The 26,601-nt window shown below is 39.4% G+C and overlaps 1 protein-coding gene and 1 non-coding gene across 2 annotated transcripts in view; one reads left to right on the forward strand and one right to left on the reverse strand.

The window, feature by feature from the left end:
* GNPAT (glyceronephosphate O-acyltransferase) overlaps window positions 1-26,601 on the reverse strand; it is a 58,424-nt gene that overhangs the window by 15,549 nt on the left and 16,274 nt on the right. The window contains exons 3-8 of the mRNA XM_049789636.1: window positions 11,132-11,308; window positions 8,493-8,622; window positions 2,632-2,759; window positions 2,264-2,339; window positions 1,893-2,044; window positions 1,641-1,771 (exon numbers count right to left, since the gene is read on the reverse strand). Coding sequence (XP_049645593.1) covers window positions 1,641-1,771; window positions 1,893-2,044; window positions 2,264-2,339; window positions 2,632-2,759; window positions 8,493-8,622; window positions 11,132-11,308 — 794 coding nt within the window. The remainder of the gene's footprint in view (window positions 1-1,640; window positions 1,772-1,892; window positions 2,045-2,263; window positions 2,340-2,631; window positions 2,760-8,492; window positions 8,623-11,131; window positions 11,309-26,601) is intronic.
* LOC126031417 (small nucleolar RNA SNORA51) lies at window positions 6,197-6,327 on the forward strand. Its single transcript, XR_007503296.1, has one exon. It is a non-coding gene; the product is annotated as a small nucleolar RNA SNORA51 (small nucleolar RNA).

The following is a 26,601-nucleotide window of genomic DNA, read 5'->3' on the forward strand; positions in this document are numbered from 1 at the left end:
GATTCCTGAGTGCAGAGCCAGGAATAAGCCCTGAGCACCATTGGTGTGGAATAAAAACCAGATGTAAAATAAATCAAACCAAACCATACACATATGATTTATTATACTATAATCAATCTATTCATCTCAAGGTATGCTCTTAAAAGGTGAACTACTGAAAAAACTATAGGGTCCCATTATTTCTGGTTTCAGGCAAATAAATGTTTGCTGATTTATTAGTAGGATTAATTTGCTTCTGTGAATACCTTTGCCTCCTCCTGCACGTAAGTATTCTGTGTTTTAAAAATTCATAGCACTTTGAAAATCTTTCTTGTGGAACACTTGAATCAGATTCTTATATCTGTACTTGGATAGGCTGTTTGCCTGATGGCTATGTGCTTTTCTGCAAAGTACTGACACAATCCACATCAGGAACCTATAATGAACAGGCTGGACCATGAGGGCTATGCCTATTTAAATAAATTTAAATTTATTATTATTTCTTTTTTGCCAAACCTATATAGGGAACTATAAGCAGCCATGGATTGAAACAATCAGCTGAATAAGGACAAGAGCCTTAATACCTATACTATTTCTTGAGTCCATATGCCTATGTCTATGCTTATGATTTTAAAAGCAGTACAATTAATGAAGCTTAAGATGAAAACTGTAGTTACTAAGTGGGTCTTATACTAGGGAGTAACTGGCCACACTAATTTGAGATTTATAAAGAGAAACCCTAGGTCAGAAAAATACAGAGAACATAGCCCAGTAGAGCTTATTCCCCAAAAAAGTATTTGGCATGAAAAAGGCATCCAACATCTGTAGCAGCTCACCGATCTTATCTTCATAGCTAACAAAGCTGTTAGTGAGGTACACTAGCTATTCAGTGATTCTATATATATATATTCAGTGATTCTATATACAGTGATATATATGCTGCAGTTACATAAAATGATTTGTCTCCTTTCTTTACATATTACTATAAACAAAGAAAATGCAAATATGTATCTGCACTTGCATTCTAAAAGACCACACTATCCCTCACTCATAAAACTATAAAATCTGTCTCCGAGTAGAATATAATATAAAGTCCTGTATCAGAACTCAAAAATTTATAGTTTTAAACATTATTATACAAACTTTTCTAGGATCAACAATAAGAGCACAAGGACCGAAGCAATTGCACACTGGTAGGGCATTTGCCTGGCACAAGGCCGACCTAGGTTCGATCCCTGGCATCCCATATGGTCCTCCAAGTCTGCCAGGAGTAAAGATTTCTGAGCACAGAGCCAACAAGAATCTCTGAGTGCTGCCAGTTCTGGTCCCCAAACAAACAAACAAACAAACAAACAAAAGCAAATACTTTAGCTAGTTTACAAATAGTGCTCTATAATTTTCCTAGATATACTGTTCATAATGGCATATTTCTTCCCTTTAATAAATTAAAAAGATACCGGTTATCCTATAAAAAATGAGCACTGTCAGACTTAGAATAGATAAATATACCCTGTAGTTAATTATTTTAAAACATGTTTTTCTCCTCTAATTAAAGCTTATGGCTTCAGAAAACCTAGTTTCAATCCTAAAGTCAAGAATTACAAATCACTCTTTCAAATGTTCACATTTCTTTGTTAGTTATAAGAACATGGGCCTTATACCTTGGAATTAGGTTATATGGGTTTTGAGTCATCTTCCCAGTTGCCAAAGATCGAAGTGACACAGGATCTCCAAAGTATACATGAACGCTTCCAAAATTTTCAGAGAGAATCTTTCTGGCTCTCAATAATCCCTAGTAGTATCAATCAGAGAAAACAAATAAAAAAAGGAGTGAATTCAGAAATTAGTTCATGAGAAAACCAAAATTTTTCTCTAAATTCCAATAAAAATAAGATTGGCTATCTTATACGTACAGTTGTAGATTCTTTTGGCTTAGGAACCCCTAGAAGCTCACATACATAAAGATTTTCTTCCAATATCTTGTCATAACTAATGCTAATTGGAACAAGGTAGGTATCAAAAACTTCTCTTTTGAAAAATGGCTCCATCACAATATTCAGAAGACCTATAACGGAAGTAATTTTTAAAAACATATTGAAGAGTAAAAAAACAAAGGTATATATGAAAAGTGTACAATACAAAAAAGATAAACTTACAGTAACAGTTATACTAAAAAAGAAAAGACTACCACAGAAAAAGTACCAACTTCCATTTAGCAGTTATGATATCAGATTAGAAGCCTCTAGGTTTTGTAATTGTTTTTTCAATCAATAAAAAAACCTACCAAATTTAGGAGTCAATGTCTTGGCAGTGCGGCTTCTTGTCCCTTCGAGGAAAAATTCAACAGGAGCATAACCATTCTTTAACGAGAAAACACAAACAAAGGAAACAAAACCCATTGCCTACTCTCAAAGTAATAAATGATTCTTTTGATTCTTTTGCCAAGCTACCTCCCCAGCTTCTGAACAGACACAGTTGCAGTGAAAGTGAAATCAGAGATTCACACAGAATAAAGAGAATTAAGAGGATGCTGATGTTAGCTAAATTTGGGGGAGGGAAGTGGTCCTCTCAGAAGAATTTAAGTAAGATCTTATAGCAAATTTTAGCACAAAAGAAAACAGTTAAGAGGACTTGGTAAATATTTGCTTTTACCCGTAAAATAGTTTTTACATATTCAGAGAATACAGCCCAGTAGAGTTTGTTGCCACCAAAGGTGCGCCGCATGAAAAAGGCACCAGACATCCGTAGCAGCTCACCAATCATTTTCATTCCTAGGAAGTCTGAAAAACAGAAGTTAATATTTACACATCTTAAAACTTTTTATAAAAACCCGGGGCCGGGCGGTGGCGCTAAAGGTAAGGTGCCTGCCTTGCCTGCGCTAGCCTTGGACGGACCGCGGTTCGATCCCCCGGTGTCCCATATGGTCCCCCAAGCCAGGAGCAACTTCTGAGCTCATAGCCAGGAGTAACCCCTGAGCGTTACCGGGTGTGGCCCAAAAACCAAAAAAAAAAACAAAAAAACTTTTTATAAAAACCCAAACTGAAAACTCTATAAAGAAAGAGTTCATGTATATAAGATTCTTCTATAGCGCAAATCATACATTTCAGATTAAAATCAACAGAATAACCTACTACAATTTTAGAGATGATGGGCAGGCACTTGCTGAGAGGTTAGCAGGGGTCTCAAACTTGCGGCCCTCTGTATAACATTTTGGGGCCCTGCCCTAGAGGAATCTTTTTTTGTTTTGTTTTAGTTGTTTGGGTCACACCCCCCAATGTTCAAGGCTTACTACTGACTTTGCACTCAAGGATCACCCCGACTTTGCCTCCTGCGGCCCCCAGGTAAATTGAGCTTGAGACCCCTGGTAGAGGTTACCTCTGCCTTTTCACACACCATGTGCTTATAACCAGACCAGAGATGGGCAAAAGCAGACAATATGATAACTTTCATAATGTCACCAGGGCTGGAGAGATACTTCACTGTGCGAGACAGCCTGTTTTGATACTGCATGAGCTTGCTGGCTACTATTGGGACTGAAGCCTGGAATACTAAGAGTGGGCTCCAGCAGCATTTCTGCTAGAGATTCCTCCAAAAAGAAAAGTCATTGTGCTAATTTCTTTAGTCAGCACTAACTGTTGACATGAATGACACACTAACTGTCATCTCTACATTCTGGACAACCAGGCCAAACCAATCTCATCCCTCATCTTTCTTTTTACCCTTCATAAAAAATATCATCATCCTTTTTTAAAGTATCTGGTTGTTTTTTTTTTGGGGGGGGGCTACACCCAGAGGCACTCAGGGATTACTCCTGGCTCTGCACTTGGCAGGCTTAGGGGATCATATGGGATGCCAAGGATAAAACCAAGGACTGTACTGGGTCGGCCGCGTGCAATGCCCTACTGCTATGCTATCACTCCCGCCAAGTATGCCTGTTTGAAGAAAGCAAATCTGAAATGAAGATCTCTTCTATCAGTTTTGAAACAGTCCTTTTGTTTTCCCTAATTTTCCCTAATTTTCTAAGAATTCCCCCATATAGCTATATAGATAAAAACTCTTTTAAAGTATTTAAATACCTGAAAGATTTTCATTTTATACAATGGTATATATTTGAATACCACCTTTCCTGACTACTTTAAAAGGGAACTGATAATTTGCAGCCCTATTTTTAGGGATTCATCCTCTAGAAATAAAAGCATTAATATCACTTTTTAAAATTATCAGTAGCAGAAAAACTACTAAATTACATGCAGCTACACTGCTGAATATTAGTTATTAAAACTACTAGACATAAACTTGAATCCTTCCATTACAATACAACAATGAAATTAAAATGGATCAAAAAATCTAAATAAGAGCTCTAGAACTATAAGAATTAATAAGAATTATTAGAAAAAGCAGGAGATAGGGGCCAAAGTGGTGGTGCAATGGTAAGGTGTTTGCCTTGCATTTGGATGACCTAGGAATAACCACTGTTTGATCCCATAGACAAGCTGGGAGTGATTTCTGAGCGCATAGTCAGGAGTAACCCTTGAACATCATCTGGTGTGGCCCAAAAACCAAAAAAAAAAAAAGAAAGAAAGAAAAAGAAAAAGAAAAAGCTGGGAAAACTGTAATGAATTTGAATTTCACAGTATTTTTTTTTAAGTAATATCTTTATTTAAGCACCATGACTACAAACATGATCATAGTTGGGTCTCAGTCATAAGAACACCCCCCTCTTCACCAGTGCCAATAACTTCTTAAAAGACACCAAATTACAGAGAACAAATGATAAACTGTACTACATAAATAAAAACTGATGCATCCAAAGATGTATCAGCAAAGCAAAAAAATCATAATGGGAGAAAATATTTGCAAAACATTTGATATAATGTAAATATCGATAATATGAATATATAACTCCTATAATTCAACAAAAAACAAAAGTCAAAGAACTTGGTTTAAAAATGGGCAAGGGTTGGGCTGGAGAGATAGCATGGAGGTAAGGTGTTTGCCTTTCATGCTGAATGATGGTGGTTTGAATCCTGGCATCCCATATGGTCCCCTGTGCCTGTCAGGGGCGATTTCTGAGCACAGAGCCAGGAGTAACTCTTGAGTGATGCCAGGTGTGACTCAAAAACCAAAAACCAAAAAAAAAAAGGGCAAGGGTCAAAGAAACAGATAGGTAAGTAACACCAGTAAACACCAGTTGAGTCCTCTGTATCAAACATGGTTCCCTGATCACCACCAGGCGTCACACCTGAGCACAGTCAGAGAGCCTCTGACTGGGAAAAATTAACCCAGTTAATTTTACTTCTGAGCATACGTCCACAAAAAATAAAACAGGATCGTGAACATATTTGACACCAAGAGTGATAGCACCACACTATTCACAACAGCCAAAAAATAAACACAAACCAAATATGCACTGACAAATAAATGAAACAAAAATCATAGTGCTGGAGAGATAGTGCAAGTGGTTAAGTCACTTGCCTGACATGTACTTAACCCTGATGTGGGAGCAGAGTGATAGCATAGCGGTAGGGCGTGCCTTGCACGCACCTGACCCGAGACGAACCAGGGTTTGATTCCCGGCATTCTGCATGGTCCCCCGAGCCTGCCAGAGGCAATTTCTGAGCACAGAGCCAGGAGTAACCCCTTAGCGCTGCCAGGTGTGGCCCCAAACCAAAACCAAAACCCTAATGTGAATCCAATGATGTCATATGGTTCCCCAAACACTGCTAGAAGTGACCCCCTAAGCATCTAGCCAGTAGAAGCACCTGAGTACTACTGGGTATGGCTCCTAAACTCAAATCCACCAAAAAAAAAAGTGTGGTATAATCACATGTTATTTAATGTGTTTATGATCAATAAAGATTCAAAATTGAACCTAATAGGCTAAACCATTTAAGTTTATGATGGTCATAAACTGGCAAAATTGCCTAATAACACATTTCAGCAATCATGACTGTATGCTTATTTAAAGGGAATATTATTCAGTCTTAAACTAAGAAAGAAAATTCAGGCCTCCTGGTATTTACCATACGTTATACTCTTTTTTTTTTTTTTGGTTTTTGGTTTTTGGGTCACACCCAGCGGTGCTTAGGGGTTACTCCTGGCTGTCTGCTCAGAAATAGCTCCTGGCAGGCATGGGGGACCATATGGGACACCGGGATTCGAACCAACCACCTTTGGTCCTGGATCGGCTGCTTGCAAGGCAAACGCCGCTGTGCTATCTCTCCAGGCCCATACGTTATACTCTTTACACTAACTATATAGAAAGAGGAGAAGGCACAGTAAATGCATTCCATGTACACCTCAGCCCAGACTCTATGCTTGATCTGTATTGTGAATGAGAATACATGAAGAGGAAAAAAAGGAAGAAATGTCTGATATAAGCTACAACATAAATTTGGAAGGGCATTATGTTACAAGTAAGCAAACCAGTAAAGAACAGAAAAATAAGGCTGGAAAGAGTGCAGCAAGCAGGGTGCTTGTCTTGTACACAGCAGACCTGGTTTTGATCCTTGATACCACATATAGTTCTCTGAGCACTGCAAAAAGTGATCCCTAGGCAAAGGACCAGGAGTAAGCAATGAGTACCACAAGGTATGGCCAAAGGGGGGGTGATGGGAAAAATGCCGTATTATTCTATTTCTATGAAGTATTTAGAGAGGCAAATGCCCTACCTACTGTACTATATCTTTGGTCCGGATGTTTTATTTTGTTTAGTTTGGGGCCACATCTGGTGGTGCTCAGGAGTTACCCTTGGCTCTCAGTTTAGGAATAAATCCTAATAGAGTTAGTGGAATTAGGGGAAGAGAAATGCTGTATTATTTTACTTCTATGAAGTATCTAGAGAAATTAATCTGAAGATATAAAGATATATAAATATACTTATATCTATATAAATATATTATACTTTTATATAAAAATACTATGATTTTATATTTAATATTTATACAAATACAAAAATATATATAAAGTATAATGGTAGATGCCAAGGTTGAAGGAAGAGTAAAATTGGGTAATTAGATGGCTGGAGCGATTTCCTGGCATCCCATATGGTCCCCCTAGTCTGCCAGGAGTAATTTCTGAGAGCAGAGCCAGAAGTAACCCTTGAGCACCACTGGCTGTAGGCCAAAAAACCAAAATAAATACATAAGTAAAATCATGTTTTTAAAAATAAATAAATTATAAAAATGGGTAATTGACACTGGGTGAAATATAGTTTCAGCTTTACAAAATAAAAATACTTTCTGGATGATGGTTGTATAGCAATGGGAATGTACTTAATGTTACTGAATTATACTCACAAAAAATGGTTACAAATGGTAAGTTTTGCATTGTGAGTATTTTATCACAATTAAAAAAAATCAGGGCCAAAGGCCAGAGCAATAAAAATGGATAGGGTGTTTAACTTGCATGTGGCTGACTTGGGTTCAATTGCTGGCATCCCATATGATCCCTTGTGCCTGTTAAGAGTTATTCCTGAGGGGGCCGGGCGGTGGCGCTAAAGGTAAGGTGCCTGCCTTGCCTGCGCTAGCCTTGGACGGACCGCGGTTCGATCCCCCGGTGTCCCATATGGTCTCCCAAGCCAGGAGCAACTTCTGAGCAGATAGCCAGGAGTAACCCCTGAGCGTTACCGGGTGTGGCCCAAAAACCAAAAAAAAAAAAAAAAAAAGAGTTATTCCTGAGCTGAGAGCCAAGGGTAACTCCTGACCACCAACAGCTGTGGCCCAAACAAAACAAAATAAAACAAAATCAGGGCCAAAGACATAGTACTATGGGTAGGGTATTTGCCTTGTATCCAACTGACTTTGGCTGGATCCTGGCACTGCATATGGACCCTTAAGAACAGCCAGAAGATACTCTTCAACACAGAGGCAGGATAAGAGCACAGCCAAGAGTGGCTCCAAAAAGACAAACAAAAAAACCCCAAGCGTAACCTAAATTAAATGTATGAATCTGAGATCTATTTAATGAATGATAAGAGTAGGTGACGTATCATCAAATACAAAAACAAAGGTAGGTTAATATATTATAAGACAGTATAATAAAAAATAGTATAATCACATTATCTAAAGATAAATTACAAACTCAAAGTAGACATATTGTTGTTTCTGCATGTTGAAGCAGAGTAAATCATGGTATAAAAAAAGCATCTGAACTTTAAAACAGTGAAGTTGAGGCTGTTTTTTTTTTTAAGGGGTTGATGGGGAGTGGGGTATGTTGAGTGGGCTGGGAAGCTTCTGAGCAGTGCTCAGAATACAAGGTCAACTGAGTTGGCCAGTTCAATGTTAGGACTTAGCTCACACTCAGTAGCATATACTCAGCAGCCCTAGTAGTACTAGAGATTGAACTTGGAGCCTTGTACATGCAAGACATGTGCCCTTAAATTGTGACCTATTCCCCAGATCCTGGAAAAGCTATTTTCATCTTCTTCTTCAAATATCTTGATACTGCTAAAATAATTTTAGTGAATATTTTAACTTTTATAATTTTTTAAAAAATAGAAAAATATTACATACCCATCCCTGCTGCTATGACCGGTAAAGGTAAATCATAATTGTAGAAAAGAAAAGACAACATCAGAAAGTCAATGTAACTTCGGTGGCTAGGCAGCAGAACAACTGGATACTCCTGGATAGCTTGTTGTAGCTTTAAAATAAATATTACAATTTAAATAACTTCAGATTTTATTTTATTAAAGTCATATATCAGAAAATGGAAGAATATAAGTATGCATGATGGCAAATAACACAATGTTTTCTTGACTCTTTTAGTACATACACAAAAGTTAAGTACTAATTAAATTACATCATACAATGCAAGACTCTTAAAAGTAAATTTTATGGATCATAATAATGCTGATGATCACGAACATATTAGTTGTATACTGCATTAAGAATTTTGTACATATGAGAAATATAGCATTTTTCCAAAACTGAAATTACTTTGAACAAGAATGGGTTCATCTTATTGGGATAACTAGGTACCCAGTTGGGGACTCCTGCTTAGGTAACTCTTTCCATTCTATGGGAGACTTCCTGCTCTTTTACCATTTTTTCCTATCCCTTTAAATAAAATCTCTTCTGAATTTGGGGAAAAATATTTCCATATAGACTCTTCAGGTTAGAGCAACTTCAAAAGTATCAGTAGGGCTGGCAGATCAGGAGCGTATGATTTTCAAATGCAGGGTTTTCAGTTCTAGCCATGTTGCTCCTCAGAGCACCTGGGAGTAACCCTGGAGGATCCTTGAGCACTGTTTGCAAAAAACAGTACAACAGTAAAACAAAACAGTAAAAATAGTGATATTAATACATTATCTAATTTTCTGAAAAATAACAAAGAAAAAGTAACTTGTGACCATTTAGATACAAGCAGCAGCATTTCCTGGTTCCCACAACTATGAAATATTCTTTTTATTGTTTGGGAGAAGAAGGTCTTAATAGCTGGCTGTGCTGTGCTTTTATTCCTGGTTCTGCTCAGAGGTCAATTCTGGTGGGGCTCAAGGGAACCTAAACTTGAACCTCCTGCATGCAAAGCATGTGTTCTAGCCTACTGAGCTATGTCTGCATTCTTCCAAGTAGCTTTCCAAAATATGCTTATTAATTATAAAGTAAAAAATAGTAACGAATCTGGAGGGATCATACAGTAGGTAGGGTGCTTGCATTACATGGGACTAATGCAATTAGATCCCCAGTACCCCATATAGCTCCCTGAAACTGCTAGGGATGATCCTTGAATACAGAGACAGTAATCCCTGAGCAGAGCCAAACCAAACCAAACCAAAACGAAACAAAAAACAAGCAACCAAAAATCCCACTAACTTTACAGCAGAAAAACCTGGCAGCTGATGAAACTGAACACTATAAGTAATAGAACAAAAGCAAACCAAGTGTCCCCCATCTATCTGATGCATTGAGGATACAATATCACTTCGAGGTTATCTGACAAATATGCACAACCGGAGTCTATTATTGATAAAAATCACTCAAATTCAAATGAATGCTATAAGGTAACTATACTATTTTTTAAAATGATACCATAAAATATAGAGATTAAGGAGCTCTAGGTTAAAAGTCTAGGAATGGGAAAGTGTGCTCTAATCCAATCTCCAAAAACACAGCCTCCAAGTACTGCTGAGTGTGACTCTGAGTACCACTGCTAGTGGACCCACAACATCAAAATCTATAGAGATAGGAACACATCTGATGTAGAATTTACCTTTCCTAATAAAGACATAACTGTGACAATTAATGAAATATGGTAGATTACATTACAATTTTATCAATATTTATATTAATTTGCTTACTTTTTAATTTAAAATTATATCAGAGTATTTTTGTTTATAAGAAAACATCTGAGTATTACTGAGGAAAGTGTAAAGGAAAATAGGGAAAGAATATGATGAGATCTAGGTGATATATATGTATATATATAATTTTTTTACTTTGGTTATATTTGTGAATATCTTAGACTAGATTAGTCTTCATGCCTTTTGTTTGTTTGTTGTTTTAGACTTTATTGATTGATCAATTGATTGAGTCCGGGCCACACCCAGCGGTGCTCAGGGGTCACTCCTGGCTTTGTACTCAAAAACTGCCCTTCGCAGGCTGGGGGGGTCCATATGGGATGCCGGGAATCAAATCGGGTCCCTTCTGGGTTGGCCACATACAAGGCAAACACCCCTCCACTGTATCTGCCTTTTGTTTGTTTTTTGAGCCACAGCTGGCATTGTTTAGGGCTTACTACTGGCCCTGTGCTCAGGGATCACTCCTGGTTAGCTCAGAAGTCCATAAGGGTCCTGAAGATAAAACCTGGATAGATTACATGGAAGGTTATAAGAAAGACACCTCTCTGGATACTTAGTGCATGTCTTATTTGACAAATTCTGTTTAGCCTGGAGTCTGAAGGTGAAAGAGAGAAAGAACACTTTCTAAAAGCAGAACTTCTGCCTTTACTAGATATCTTATGATGAGGGTCTGACCATTTCAGTCAGTGAGTTTTTTTCAGTTGACTAAACTATAAGGAAAAGAAGTAGTTATTTAATTTTATTTTGTATGTGGTGACATAGTTCAACCTATATCCTAAACTATGTATGGCATACACTTTACTAGAGTCATGTCCCTAAAAAAGGTTATTTTTTTTAACAAGCAGTACTCACTTTCTGAATACCTTCTTCATTTACGCACACTTTAGAGAAAATCTGTTTAAATATTTTGCTCAGGGCAAAGGCAAAAACACGGATGGCTCCCAGATGCAACTTGTGGCACATTTCATCCAAGATCTCACAAACTTCACCTTGGAGCACATCTATAGATTTATTTGATTCCATGGAAAGCTGAAAGGAAAAAAAGAACAGGAATAAATTTTGGGTAAAGGAGGTGAAGAGGACATCTAGTACCATTAGAAGTGTCCCCCACTCCAATTAAGAGTCATAGATCCAAGAGCAATTCTTTGAACACTGCTGGGTGTGGTACTCTCACCCCTCAAACAAAAAAGTCCAGAACTCCATTTTTAACTCAAGTAAGTATTTCAATAAAAGAGGCTAGACCTAAATAGACTAGTACCATATACCAAAAATGGTATCTCCTAATGTAAAATATTAATTTATTTTCCAATAAAAGTAGATTAAGTGATTATCCTCTTTAGATAACTTTAAAGACTAGATATTCAAAGATAATTAGCTTTCTAGCGTGGACTGAAGAAATCATCTCATCTTTCCATGTGAATTGTCAATAAGATTATTTCCATGTTCTCTAAAATAAATCTCTGTCCATCATCCAGAACAATGTATCCCACAGTAGAAGATACTGCTGCTCCCCACCCCAGAATTTGCTCTGGAATGATAGGAACGTTGCATACAAAAAGGGTAGGAGTGGCACTTTGTTCTTGGTTGCTTAATGAAGGCAGATTTTGAGAGGATTCCCCTGTAATTATTTTTTTCTGAAAAGGGGCTAGTAGATCAAATAAATTTGAGAACCTCTCATCTAGAACATTTAATAGCTTCTTTTAAATTGTGGAGGCTCATGCTATAAAAAAGAAAATACTAAGAGTCCAGAGCAATAATAGCACAGTGGGTAGGGCACTTGCATTGCAGGTGGCCAACCCAGGGTTGATTCCTGGCATATGGTTTCCCAAGCCTGTCAAGAAACCTGAGCACAGAACCAGGAATAACTTCTGAACATTGCCAGTGTGGCTCCAAACCAAAAACCAAAACAACAACAAAGAATATACTGGGGTAGAGGCTGGAGCCCCTTGCAAAGAGTAAGGCATTTATTTGCCTTACATATGGCTGACTATGGTTCAATCCCTGGAACCCCATATGGTCCGTGGAGTGATCCTTTGAGCTTAGAGCCATAGAAAATCCTGAGCACCTAATGTTTCCCTCAAACAATGAATATACTAAAATTAACTACTAAGATTACATTGGACATTACAAAAATCCCCAATCTCTCAAAGGATAATTAATGAAATCAAAATTTCACAATGTAATTCTCCTATTTCATAAAGTATATCACATTTTTGGCAAAAAGAACAAAAGTTTTCTGTGCCTAGAGATGAGAACAAGTCAGTTTCTGTCTTCAAGAGAATTCTATGGGGCCCGGAGAGATAGCACAGTGGCGTTTGCCTTGCAAGTAGCCGATTCAGGACCAAAGGTGGTTGGTTCGAATCCTGGTGTCCCATATGGTCCCCAGTGTCTGCCAGGAGCTATTTCTGAGCAGACAGCCAGTAGTAACCCCTGAGCATCGCCTGGTGTGGCCCAAAAACCAAAAAAAAAAAAAAAAGAGAATTCTATTTAGTATTTTAGGTTTGGGGCTACTCTTGGTGGCCAGGTCTTACTTACACAGGTCTTGACTTTGTGTTAGGGGATCACTACTAGTGGGATTCAGGGAACCATATGGGATGTTATGAATTGAATTTGAGTAGGCAGGACAATGTCAAGAGCCCCCACTACTGTATTATTTCTCGAGCCCCTTCAAAAAATTTAATTTGATTATTTTCATGGTCACTTCAACAAGCACACTAAAAATACGTGAGGTCTATGATAATATGTATGCTTTTTAAAGAAAATTGCTCTTCTTTAGATTTAAAAAAAAATTTTTTTTTCTGAAGCCAGAGTGATAGCACAGCAGTAGGCTGTTTGCCTTGCCTGGCTGACCCAGGACAGACTTCTGTTTGATCCCCAACGTCCCATATGGTCCCCTCAGCCAGGAGTGATTTCTGAGCACTTAGCCAGGAGTAACCCTTGAGCGTCACCGGGTGTGGCCCCCCCCCAATTTTTTTTTCTGTCTCTGAGCCATAACCAGTGGTGCTGAGGGGACAATATGCAGTACTAGGGACCAAACCAGAATCAGCCACATGTAAGGCAAGAACCTAAACATCTATACTATCTCTCTGGAACTCTTTAGATTGAAGAACAGAAGATAAGAATCTCAAATTCTTATTTGAAAAGTTTTTTTGAGGAATATCCATACTGATTTTGAAAAAGGCCTGGACCAGTTAAAATTCCCAACAGCAGTGAATATTTCCCTTTCTCTCTGAATCTATAGCAGCACTGTAGATTCTTTGTTAGTCTTTGGATCACACCTGGCTGTGCTCAGGGGTTACTCCTGGCTCTACACCCAGAAATCACTCCTGGCAGGCTCAGGGGGCCATATGGAATGCTGGGATTTAAACCACCGTCCTTATGCATGCAAAGCAAACACCCTGCCTCCATGCTATCTCTCTGGCCCTGTTCTTGTTCTTTGTGATGTGTGACATTTTCTGTGGTGTAAGATGGTGTCTCATTGATATCTTGATTTACAATTCCCTGATGATTAATGATGTGAAGGACTTTTTTCTTTCTTTTTTTTTTTTTTTTTGGTTTTTGGGCCACACTCAGTGGTGCTCAGGGGTTACTCCTGGCTGTCTGCTCAGAAATAGCTCCTGGCAGGCACGGGGGACCATATGGGACACCGGGATTCGAATCAACCACCTTTGGTCTTGGATCAGCTGATTGCAAGGCAAACGCCGCTGTGCCATCTCTCCGGGCTCTGAAGGACTTTTTTCATATGCCTTTTGGCCATTTGTAACTGCTAATAAACTTGAAAACATCAACAGCAATATATAATAGTGGGAGACTTCAACATGCTCTTTCACCTCTTGATAGCTTAACCTGGCTAAAACTCAACAAGGATACACTCTCTTTAAAAGAAAGGAGGGGCCGGGAAGGTGGCGCTAGAGGTAAGGTGTCTGCCTTGCAAGCGCTAGCGTAGGATGGACCGTGGTTTGATCCCCCGACATCCCATATGGTCCCCCCAAGCCAGGGGCAATTTCTGAGTGCATAGCCAGGAGTAACCCCTGAGTGTCAAACGGGTGTGGTCCAAAAAACCAAAAAAAAAAGAAAAAAAAAGAAAGAATGGAAGAGAGAGGCTTAGTAGATATGTATAGGACTTTTCACACACATAAGGCTGAATACACATTCTTATCCAATGCACATGGTATATTCTCCAAAACAGACAGTAATACATACCACCATAAAATCAAGAGGATAAAAATTCTATCAATTATTTTTTCAGACTATGATGCACTGAAAATAGATGTATATTAAAAACGGAATTTGTGGAACACAGGAAAGTGGTACTAAGAGAAAAATTTATTGCTTTGCAAGAATTCATCAGAAAGGAAGAAAATGCCTACATTAGTAACTTAATGGTACAGAAGTTGGAAAATGACTAATAAAATGAGCCAAAAGCTAGGAGGTGGAAAAAATATTAAAAATTAGGGCAGAAGTTAATGAACTGGATATTAAAAAATCCAAAAATATCAATGAAAGCAAGAAATGGTTCTTTGAAAAATAAACAAGATAAACCATTAGTAAAACTCACAAAGAGAGAAATTTAATAAATTGAATCAGAAATGAGAGTGAGGGGCCGGGCGGTGGCGCTGGAGGTAAGGTGCCTGCCTTGCCTGCACTAGCCTAGGACGGACTGCGGTTCGATCCCCCGGCGTCCCATATGGTCCCCCAAGAAGCCAGGAGCAACTTCTGAGCGCATAGCCAGGAGTAACCCCTGAGCGTCACAGGGTGTGGCCCAAAAACCAAAAAAAAAAAAAAAAAAAAAAAAAAAAAAAAAAAAAAGAAATGAGAGTGAGGATGATCTGACAGATAATACAGAAATTCAAAGAGTAGGGGCCGGAGCGGTGGCACAGGAAATAAGGAGGCTGTCTGCCTTGCATGTGCTAGCCTAGGATGGACTGTGCTTTTATCACCTGGCGTCCCAAATGGTCCCCCAAGCCAGGGGTGATTTCTGAGTGAATAGCCAGGAGTAACCAGAGCGTGACTGGGTATGGTCCAAAAAAAAAAAAAAAAAAAAGAAAAAGAAAAAGAAAAAGAAAAAGAAAAAAAAAGAAATTCAAAGAGTAATCAGAGATTAATTTAAAAATATGCCACAAATGAGAGGCCCTGGAAGATATGGATAAAATCTTTGGCTCATAAGACCTTCCAAGATGATGTGGAAGAATAAACCTATCACTATTGAGCAAATTGATATGGTAATCAAATGGCTTCACAAAAACCAAATCTCTGGCCCTGATGGTTTCACTAGTAAATTTTTTCAAATCTTTAAAGAGGACCTACTGCCAATCTTTTTCTGGCTCTTCCAGAAAACTGAAGAAAGAGAAACACTCCCAAATGGTTTCTATGAAGCTAATATCATCTAATACCCAAAGCAGACAGATACCACACACACACACACACACACACACACACACACACACACACACACACACACACACAAGCACACACAAATACACACACACACACAAAGAGCGTTACAGGCCAATATCCTTGATGAACACAACAAAATACTAGTAAATATAATCCAAGAATGAATTGTTGGTCATACACATGACCAAATAAAATTCATTCCAGAGATGCAAGAATAGTTTAACATGGACAAATCAATCAATAAATACATTATGTAAACAAAAAATATAAAAATCACATGATAATAGCAATGCAGAGAAAGGATCTGACAACATCCAGTATCTGTTCATGATAAACTCTCTCAATAAGCTGGAAATTGAAGGAACCTTCCTCAATATAGACTAAGCCATTTATCACAAGCCCATGACAAGTGTTATACTCAATGGGGAATAACTAAAAGCCTTTTCTCTAAGATATACCACAAGACAGGTTGTCCCTTTTCATCACTTCTATTCAATATAGTACCAGAAGCACTTGCCATAGCAATTGTGCAAGAAAAACATAGCAAGGGCATCCCAATAGGAAAGGAAGAAGTCAAGTTCTCACTGTTTACAGATGACTTGATACTGTATTTAGAAAACTCTAAAGACTACAAAAAAGCTACCAGAAACAACAGATTTGTAAAGTGGCAGGCTACAAAATTAAAATACAAAAATTCATGGCTTTTTTATATACAATTAATGAAAGAGAAGACATATTTAGGACATCCCTTTCAGGCCAGAAAGATAGCACAGAGATAGCGTGTTTGCCTTGAATGTGGCTGACCAGGGATGGACCCGGGTTCAGATGTCCCATATAGTCCCTGGAGCATGCCAGGAGCGATTTCTGAGCACAGAGCTAGGAGTAACTCCTGAGCATTATCAGGTGTGGTGAATCCCCCCCCCTAAAAAAAAGAACAGATCCTTTTCAGTTAATCTTTGATAAAGAGCAAGGAATGTAAAGTGGAGCAAGGAAAGCCTCAACAAGTGGATCTGGAAAAACTTGTCAACTACATGCGGAATAGTGAACTTAGACATCTCTGTAACACCATGTACAAAATCAAAATGAAATAAAAACCTTGATATCAAACCTGAAACCATCAGATACATAGAAGAAAATATTAAATAGGACACTCCATGACATTGAAGCAAAGGCATCTTAAAGAGTGAAACATCACTTGCCAAGAAAGTGGAAGCAAAGATATAAAATGGGCTATATTAGATTAAGAAACTTCTGTACTTGAGTGTAAACAGTGACTAGGATACAAAGACCACTCATGAAATAAGAAAAACTATTCACCCAATATCCATCTGATAAAAGGTTAATATCCAATATATACAAGATACTGGTAGAATTTAGCAAAAAAAAAAAATTAACCCATCCAAAAAATATGGGAGAAATGAACAGCGGCGTTTGCCTTGCAAGCAGCCGATCCAGGACCTAAGGTGGTTGGTTAGAATCCCAGTGTCCCATATGGTCCCCCATGCCAGCCAGGAGCTATTTCTGAGCAGACAGCCAGGAGTAACCCCTGAGCACCGCTGGGTGTGGCCCAAAAACAAACAAACAAATAAAAAAAGAAATCATGGTACATTTGAACAATGAAATACTATGCAATTGCTAGAAAAAAAGGATGTCATGAAATAAGCTTTTATATGAATTGATATGGAGAGTAAGTATTATGTTGAGCAAAATGAGTCAGAAGGAAAGGGAAAGGTATAGAATAATCTCACTCATTTGTGGCATATAAAAAAAAAGGAGACTGTGATAATAAAAACAAGAGATAAGGGCTAGGAAAATTTCAGGTACTAAAGTACCACAGGTACAAAGTTTTCCATAAATAGTGTGAGTATGCAATTAAAGTAGAGAAGAAATCACTATGACAAAGATGGTTAGGGTGTAAGGAACTTTCTTTACCATAGTAACAGCTATCTATAATAAGGCAGTAGTATTTTTTTTGTTTTTTGTTTTTTTTTGGGGGGGGAGTCACACTTGACAACACTCAGGGTTTACTACTGGCTCTATGTTCAGAAATCGCTCCTGGCAGGCTCAGGGGACCATATGGGATGCTGGGACTCAAACCACCGTCCTTATGCATGCAAGGCAAATACTTTACCTCCATGCTATCTCTCCAGCCCCCCAGTAATATTTTTAATGATGAAAAACTGAAAGTATTTCTACTGAGGATAGGCAGCAGGCAAGGATTTCCATTGTCTCTATCTTATTCAACACAGTATTAGAAGTTCCAGCAACAGCAATCAGGAAAGAGAAGAAAATAAAAGGGACCCAATTAGAAAAGAGTAAATCAAATTATCTTTATTTGAAGATGACATGATGATATACATTAAAGACCCTAAAAAGTCCACAAAAAAGCTCCTAGAAACAGTAAACAAATATAGAAAATTGCTTTTTAATCGATATACAAAAATCATTTGCATTCCTTTATATGTATATTCCTTTAAATGTGAAAGTAATCACAGCTTTCTTTGAATAATACCCTTTAGAAGGCTACTATGTATTTTCCCCATCATCAATATTTATTGTCTTTACAGTGCACTAGACACAACAGAACATACAGAAAATAATGTCCCTGTTCTTGAGTAGCTTATATTCTAAATGGAAAAAAACCATCTTTAAAATGGTACTTTCGTTTTGTGTTTTCTGCATATCAGATATTCAGGAAACAATTGGTAGCATAAGCTTTGAGAATAATGTACCCACATCATTATTTAAAGAGGAGGTGTGGGGAGTTAAAGACATCAATGACTGACTATTCAGGATAGGGTGAGTTTAAAGGGAGATAAACACAATCTCATCAACTAAGGAGAAATCTGCTGCAGTAAAAGGATGAGGGAAATAGTTTGAGGAAAGGAAATAGTTTGTGGGATGCAAGAAAGAAAAGCAGGGTATCTTGAGACATTGAGGGAAGCCAGGAAAAAAATGCAGCCTTTTCTCCAAGAACACAGCCTCCAGATAGCTATTTTTGAACCTAAAAACAGGTGGGAATAAAGGATCAAGATTGAAGGTTTGTAAGAGTATCAAGAAATTCTTATGGTCCTGAGAGATAGCACAGCCGTAGAGCCTTTGCCTTGCAAGCGGCCAACCCAGGACCAATGGTGGTTCGAATCCCGGCATCCCATATGGTCCCTCATGCCTGCCAGCAGCAATTTCTGAGCACAGAGCAGGAGTAACCAGAGTGCCACCTGGTGTCACCCCCCCAAAACCCCTCCCCCCAAAAAAAAACAAAAAAGAAATTCTTACAAACAAAAGTAATAAAGACTTTTGATCACTTGATCAAAAGCATTAAGATTTAGCTAATGATACCCAATGTCATGATGGATCAGAACATTGTGGCTTAGAAAATTAGGTTAGAAAATTGCATACCAGGGGCCGGAGAGATAGCACAGTGGTGTTTGCCTTGCAAGCAGCCAATCCAGGACCTAAGGTGGTTGGTTTGAATCCCGGCGTCCCATATGGTCCCCCGTGCCTGCCAGGAGCTATTTCTGAGCAGATAGCCAGGAGTAACCCCTGAGCACCGCCAGGTGTGGCCAAAAACCAAAAAAAAAAAAAAAAAGAAAAAGAAAAAAAAAAAGAAAAGAAAAAGAAAAAGAAAATTGCATACCAAAAATTGAAGCCAGAGTGATAGGATAGTGGATAAGATGCCTGCCTTGCATGCAGTTGACTGGGGTTCAATCCCTGGCATCCATATGGTCCTCTGAGCACTACCAGGAGTGATTTCTGAGTGCAGAGCCAAGAGTAAACCCTTAGAGCCGTTGGGTGTGACCCACAAACAAAAATCAAACAAAAAATCAAAACCACAGACCACAAATCATAAATGGGACACATTATTTTTTTCTAATCAGCCCCTGCTGCCCCTGGAAAATAATCAACAACAAACTTTTCTTCCTCAGAAAGGGGAAGAATATTAAGGAATACAGTTGAAAAAAGTAGTAGCAATATTAGTAATATTTGTTATGATGGCTTTTGTATTTAGACTGGGTTTAAATGCCCATTAAGCTGCTATTGTATTTTACGATAAAAGAAGCATGAGTTAGAGGAGTAGCATGAGATGGAAAGAAATTGATAGGAAAAGCAGTTTAGAAGAACAAACTAGACTCTTAGTGACTGACAGTATATGAAAGAAAAGCAAGAAGTTGATAATGGCATCCAGATTTTTTCATTTTAAGAAGCTAGCATATAGTAGGACTATTCATGGAGATAGAAAGAACAAGGTGGGTGGGAGATGTACAGTGTTAGGGAGGTGGATGGGAGAGTTAAGAGTCTTATATAGATTTGGAATTTGAAGTGCTTTAGGGAGAAAAAAAGTAGGAGGGGGCAAAAGGAGAGGGAAAGTGTTGAGTGGAGAAGACATAATATAGCCAGAATCTATCCGAGATCAATAAATCAGTCTCTACAGATTAAAAGCATTTTTAAAAAGGCACTAATCCAAGAAATGTTTTTGAATGCATATGATGTGTTAAGTTCTCAAATAGATCAATAAAAATAAACCAAAAACCTTGACTTATCGAAGTTTATGTATTTATCAAAAGATAACAAAACTTAACTAGTTTATGTACTTTGACAAGAGTGACTTTTTGTTAGTTACTGAAGTGAATTACAATGAAGAGTCAGTATTGAAAATTGCATTGTTACTTTTTTATGTAACTTTTTTATTTTTTTAATATCTTTATGTAAGCACCATGATTACAAACATGATTGTAGTTGGGTTTTAATCATATAAACAACACCCCCTTCACCGGTGCAACATTCCAACCACCAATGCCCCAATCTCCCTCCTCCCCAATCCCCTCCCTGTATTCAAGACAGGCATTCTACTTCTCTCAGTCATTAATAATGTGGAGTGAAATAAGTCAGAGGACGAGAGAGACACACAGAATAGCCTCACTCATCTATGGTATTTCTCTCTCTCTCTCTCTCTCTCTCTCTCTCTCTCTCTCTCTCTCTCTCTCTCCTTCCTCTCCTCCACTCCCCTCCCTCCTCTCTCTCTCTCTCTCTCTCTCTCTCTCTCTTTCTCTCTCTCTCTCTCTCTCTCTCGTCATACCCGACAGTGCTCAGGGGTCACTCCTGACTCTATGCTCAGAAATCGCTCCTGGCTCAGGGGACCATATGGAATGCCAGAATTTAAGCCAAGGTCCTTCTGCATGCAAGGCAAAATGCCCTCCCTCCATGCTATCTCTCCAGCCCCCTGATCTATGGGTTTTAAGAAAAATAAAAGATATTATTGTAATAATGCCCAGAGACATAAGAGATGAGTGCCGGGAGGAATAGCTCAAGATATGAAGCTCACCACAAAAAGTGTTGAGTGCAGTTGGAGAAATAACTGCATTGTTTCTAATAAGGAAATTTGAGTGCTCTTATGAAACAAACACTATCAGAAAAGACTACTGTCTAAGATAGAGCATGATAGGTCAAAACAAAAGAATTAGGAGCACAGGTCACAGAAGATCCGATCAGAAGAGAGATAAAGAATTTTCTTTTAGGGCCGGGCGGTGGCGCTCGAGGTAAGGTGCCTGCCTTACCTGCGCTAGCCTAGGAGACGGACCGCGGTTCGATCCCCCGGCGTCCCATATGGTCCCCCAAGCCAGGAGCGACTTCTGAGCGCATAGCCAGGAGTAACCCCTGAGCGTCACCGGGTGTGGCCCAAAAACCAAAAAAAAAAAAAAAAAAAAAAAAGAATTTTCTTTTAGGCACTGAGGTTTGCAATACTGTTAATGAAAGGGTATCATGCATATCACTTTACCTTCTTTCAGTACCCAGTTCTTGTCCAGAGTGATCATTTTCAATATATTGTCATAATGGTTCCTCATCTGTCTTTACTGTACACCCTCCCCATCCTACCCTTTATGGCAAGCTTTCTACTATAGACTAGTCCTCCTGGCCTGTTGTTATTGAGTATTAATCTCATACTATGTTCTTTTAGTTTGTTTCTGCACTCAGGAATTACTCCTGATGGTGCTCTGGGGAACCATATGGGAAGCCTGGGTCTTAATCCAGGTTGGCTGCACGCAAGCCAAGTGCTCTACCTGCTGTATTATACTATCATTCGGGTCCCCTGATGTGTTTTTTTTTTTTTTTTTGGTTTTTGGGCCACACCCAGCAGTGCTCAGGTGTTACTCCTGGCTGTCTGCTCAGAAATAGCTCCTGGCAGGCACAGGGGACCATATGGGACACCGGGATTTGAACCAACCACCTTTGGTCCTGGATCAGCTGCTTGCAAGGCAAACGCCGCTGTGCTATCTCTCCGGGCCCGTGGTTTTTTTTTTAATATCACACAAATGAATACAATCATTCTACGTCTATTCCTCTTTCTTTGCACTCAGCATGACACTCTCCATGTCTATTTATATATAAGCAAATTTCACAACTTCATTTTTCCTAATAGCTGTGCAGACTTCCTAAAAGAAAGTGGGGGAAAGATAGAGACAGAGAGAGACAGAGACAGAGAGAGAGAGAGACAGAGACAGAGAGACAGAGACAGAGACAGAGACAGAGAGAATATCTACTATAAAGGCAGGCTGGGGATGGTAAGTGGCATTAGTGGTGGGAAGTGTACACTGGTGAAGGGATGGGTATTGAAATATATGACTAAAATTCAATTAAAATATTTTTAAAAATAAAAAAAAATTTCCTGAGGCCAAAGCCTGCCTAAACCCGGGTTAAAAGTCAAATAAGGGGGGCCGGAGAGATAGCATGGAGGTAAGGCGTTTGCCTTTCATGCAGGAGGTCATCGGTTCGAATCCCGGCGTCCCATATGGTCCCCCGTGCCTGCCAGGAGCAATTTCTGAGCCTGGAGCCAGGAATAACCCCTGAGCACTGCCGGGTGTGACCCAAAAACCAAAAAAAAAAAAAAAAAAAAGTCAAATAAGGGGGGCCAGAGAGATAGCATGGAAGTAACTGGTTCGAATCCCAGCATCCCATATGGTCCCCCAAGCCTGCCAGGAGCGATTGCTGAGCGTAGAGCCAGAAGGAGCCTCTGAGAGCTGCCAGGTGTGACCCAAAAACCAAAAAAATAAAACAAAACAAAAAAACAAAACAAAACAAAAAGTCAAATAGGGGCGGAGAGAAAGCATGGAGGTAGGGCATTTTCCTTGTATGCGGAAGGACGGTGATTTGAATCCCGACATCCCATATGGTCCCCCAGAGCCTGCCAGGATCAATTTCTGAGCATAGAGCCAGGAGCCTGAGTGCAGCCGGGTGTGACCCCAAAACAAACAAACAACCTCCCCTCAAAAAAACCCCAACCAAACTAAAGTCAAATAAGTGGCTAGAAGGGGCCGGGCGGTGGCGCTGGAGGTAAGGTGCCTGCCTTGCCTGCGCTAGCCTAGGACGGATGGCGGTTCGATTCCCCGGCGTCCCATATGGTCCCCCAAGCCAGGAGCGACTTCTGAGCGCATAGCCAGGAGTAACCCCTGAGCGTCACCGGGTGTGGCCCCCCCAAAAAAAATAAGTGGCTAGATATCTTTTTTGTTTGTTTTGTTTTTGTTTTTTTGGGCCACATCTGGTGACCCTCGGGGATTACTCCTGGCTATGCGCTCAGAAATCGCTCCTGGTTTGGGGGACCATATGGGATGCTGAGGGATTGAACCACGGTCCATCCTAGGTTAGCGCCATCAAGGCAAACGCCCTACCACTTGCCCATTGCTCCAGCCCCCTTTAAAAAAATTTTTTTAACCATTATATATTGATTAATTGACTGGTCTTTGGGCCACGCCCAGTAGTGTTCAGGGGCCACTCCTGGCTCTGCAATCAGAAGTCGCCACAGGCACGCTGGGGGACCATCTGGGATGTCTGGAATCTAATCGGGTCCCTCCCTGCTCGGCTGCATATAAGACAGACACCCTACTACTGATGGCTAGATTTCTAAAGTTGAACCTCAAATTATATAAAACTGGATGCTTTATTTTGGTGTCTTCAATAACAATTCCAAAATAGAATTTAACTTGTATCTCAAGCCCTTTTCCAGGTTTTTTTTTTTTTTTTTTTTTTTTTTTTTTTTTGGTTTTTGGTTTTTGGGCCACACCCATTTGACGCTCAGGGGTTACTCCTGGCTATGCACTCAGAAATTGCCCCTGGCTTGGGGGAACCATGTGGGACACCGGGGGATCGAACCTCGGTCCGTCCTAGGCTAGCGCAGGCAAGGCAGACACCTTACCTCTAGCGCCACCTTCCCGGCCCCCCTTTTTCAGTTTTAACTTCCTTATTTCAATGACTAGCCCTGATGAAGCCTCATCCCCCCATTCTTCCTAGGTAACTTGACCTTACCTGCAAGACCCCGCCCACTTCCTGGGAGGGGTCTTGGAAAAGGTAGAAAAGGCTTTAACCAGAGGGGATTATGCACCCTTTTTGGTCTTTTGCCAGCATGGAGGTCAAAGGGAAGATGGCTAAAAGGAGTTAAGATGCAGGGCTAGCTAAGAATGGCTGAATGCTTAAAAGGTTATGATATAGGCCACACATGTGGTGGATAGGGCATGAATAAAGTTGATGCTTCCTGATGCCTGCCTCTGGATGAGTCTGATTCTGCCGTTCACCTAAACCTGGGACCTGCCAGCTGAATGGGGATTGCGGAGCCACGTGGCCTGGGATGGCAGAGAAAAATCCCTCCATCCATCCACTTCCATCCAGCTCCATCGCTAATTATTTAATTCCCTCGTTAATTATTTAATTCTATAACCTATCATCCTTTAATTTTTTTCTTTCACTTTGTTTACCTTATTGGTCTTTAAATAAAGTCACACTACCTCAAGTTTCTGAAATTTACTCATATCTCTGTTTCTACAATTACTTACCAGTCCAGAAAAAATAAAATTGCATAATGGTATAATTGTAAAAACATCAGAAACAAATTTAAGTCTCTATTTTTAATAGTATAATTACTCTGAAACATTAACTGATCATGTCATATTCAAACCTCATTAACTTTCAATGGCTTTGCACTGTGTAGGATATAAAGCTGAAAAAGCTCTTTGTGAGGGATTTCCTGCTCACCTCCAATGTCCCAATTAGGGTGGGTTATGACATATTTTTATTTTTATTTTTCGTATTTGAACAACAGGTGGTACTGGGGATTAGAACTGGGGTCAACTGCATACTACACAATATTTTACATCCTGTAATATTTGGCCCCTTCAGTCTTTTTGTTTGTTTGTTTTTTGGGGGGCCACACCTGGTGATGCTCAGGGATTACTCCTGGCTCTGCACTCTGAAATTGCTCCCAGTGGCTCAGGGGACCATATGGGATGCTGGGAATTGAATCTGGGTCTGTCCCAGGTTAGCCCTGAGCTGTGTCTCTCAGGCTTCTGACCCCTTCAGTCTAAATTCTATTTTTTTTTTTTTTGTTTTTTCGGGCCACACCCGCTTGATGCTCAGGGGTTACTCCTGGCTAAGTGCTCAGAAATTGACCCTGGCTTGGGGGGACCATATGGGATGCTGGGGGATCGAACCGTGGTCCTTCCTTGGCTAGCTCTTGCAAGGCAGATACCTTACCTCTAGCGCCACCTCGCCGTTCCCTAAATTCTTATTTTTATCCTTTCTTTACTCTCTTTGGTTTGGTCACAATAATCTACTTCTAGAATAATGAATTTGCATATTCTCTCGTCCTTAAAAATAACCTGGTGGATCCTAAATTTTGCTATACTTAGGAAGTGGAATTTTGTTGTTTTTTGGGTCACATCTGGCAGCACTCATGGGTTACTCCTGGCTCAATGCTCAGAAATCACTCCTGCAGGCTCAGGGAACCATATGGGATGCTGGAATTCGAACCACCGTCCTTCTGCATGCAAAGCAAATGCCCTTCCTCCATGCCATTTCTCCAGCCCCATAAGTGGAATTCTTAAAAAAAAAAAACAAAAAAACTACAAGGTTGGCTTCTTCTTTAAATTCTAGTATCATTGGTATGCAAGCGAGATCTATATAGATTTTAAAATATTTCTATTATTTTAATTTTAATTTATTATTATTTTGGCTATTGGTGTTCAAGGCTTACTCCTGGTTCTGTGCTCAAGGATCACTCCTGGCAGGACACAGGGGGACCATATGTGGTGCTGGGATTCTGGGTTGGCTTCATGCAAGGTAAGCACCCCACACACTGCACTATGTCTCCAGCCATTTAAGCACATGCTTTTTTCTTCTTCTAATTTTTATTATAACATTTTGGTTTACCAAATTGTTCCTAATACAGATATTTCAGGCATTAAATATTCAAATGCTAATTCTACTACCACTAAAACCATCCCTTCACCAGTATCCCCAATTTCTCACCCATCACCATAGCCTGCTTCATGCAGGCACAAATTTACTTCATATTGATGATTGTATAACATATAAGAAATAAGAATTATAGAATCTTAGATCAACACAATTCAATTTGGAATGATTGTTATATCTCTCCATAGTACTAAGGATTCATAGGACCATGGTTTGGTGCTAGTTGAGACTTCGTTGCTACTGATTGGTCTCATTGAACTGGATAGAGAACTATGTAACTGTCTTCATCAGATTTCCTGTAATACTACTAGTCAACACTAAGATACAGAGGTGTGGCCAAGTAGCTGTGAGGTCCAAGATTTATAGAACTAAAACAAATTAAGTTGGCTTGGAAGTTTGATAATTTAAGTACTGGAGCTGGGCCCCTTTCTGTCAGAGGGTTGGGTATGGCACTGGTCTGCTGTAGTCCATGCAGAAAAGGGAAATGTCCACCTTATTTATGAGGCCATAAAGGTATCAGCCTGAACTAACGAATGGGGGAAGTAATGACAGCATTATTTTCTTCTGGCTGCATAAGCTTGTTTGTTTGTATTTTGGGCCACATCTGGTGGTGTTCAGCTATGCTTAAGATTTCTAAAATCTTCCTGAGTAAAAAAATTTTTTAAAAGAGAATGAAAATTTTTGCT

This window comes from Suncus etruscus, chromosome 15 (assembly GCF_024139225.1).
Source record: "Suncus etruscus isolate mSunEtr1 chromosome 15, mSunEtr1.pri.cur, whole genome shotgun sequence".
In the NCBI taxonomy this organism is placed as follows: domain Eukaryota; kingdom Metazoa; phylum Chordata; class Mammalia; order Eulipotyphla; family Soricidae; genus Suncus; species Suncus etruscus.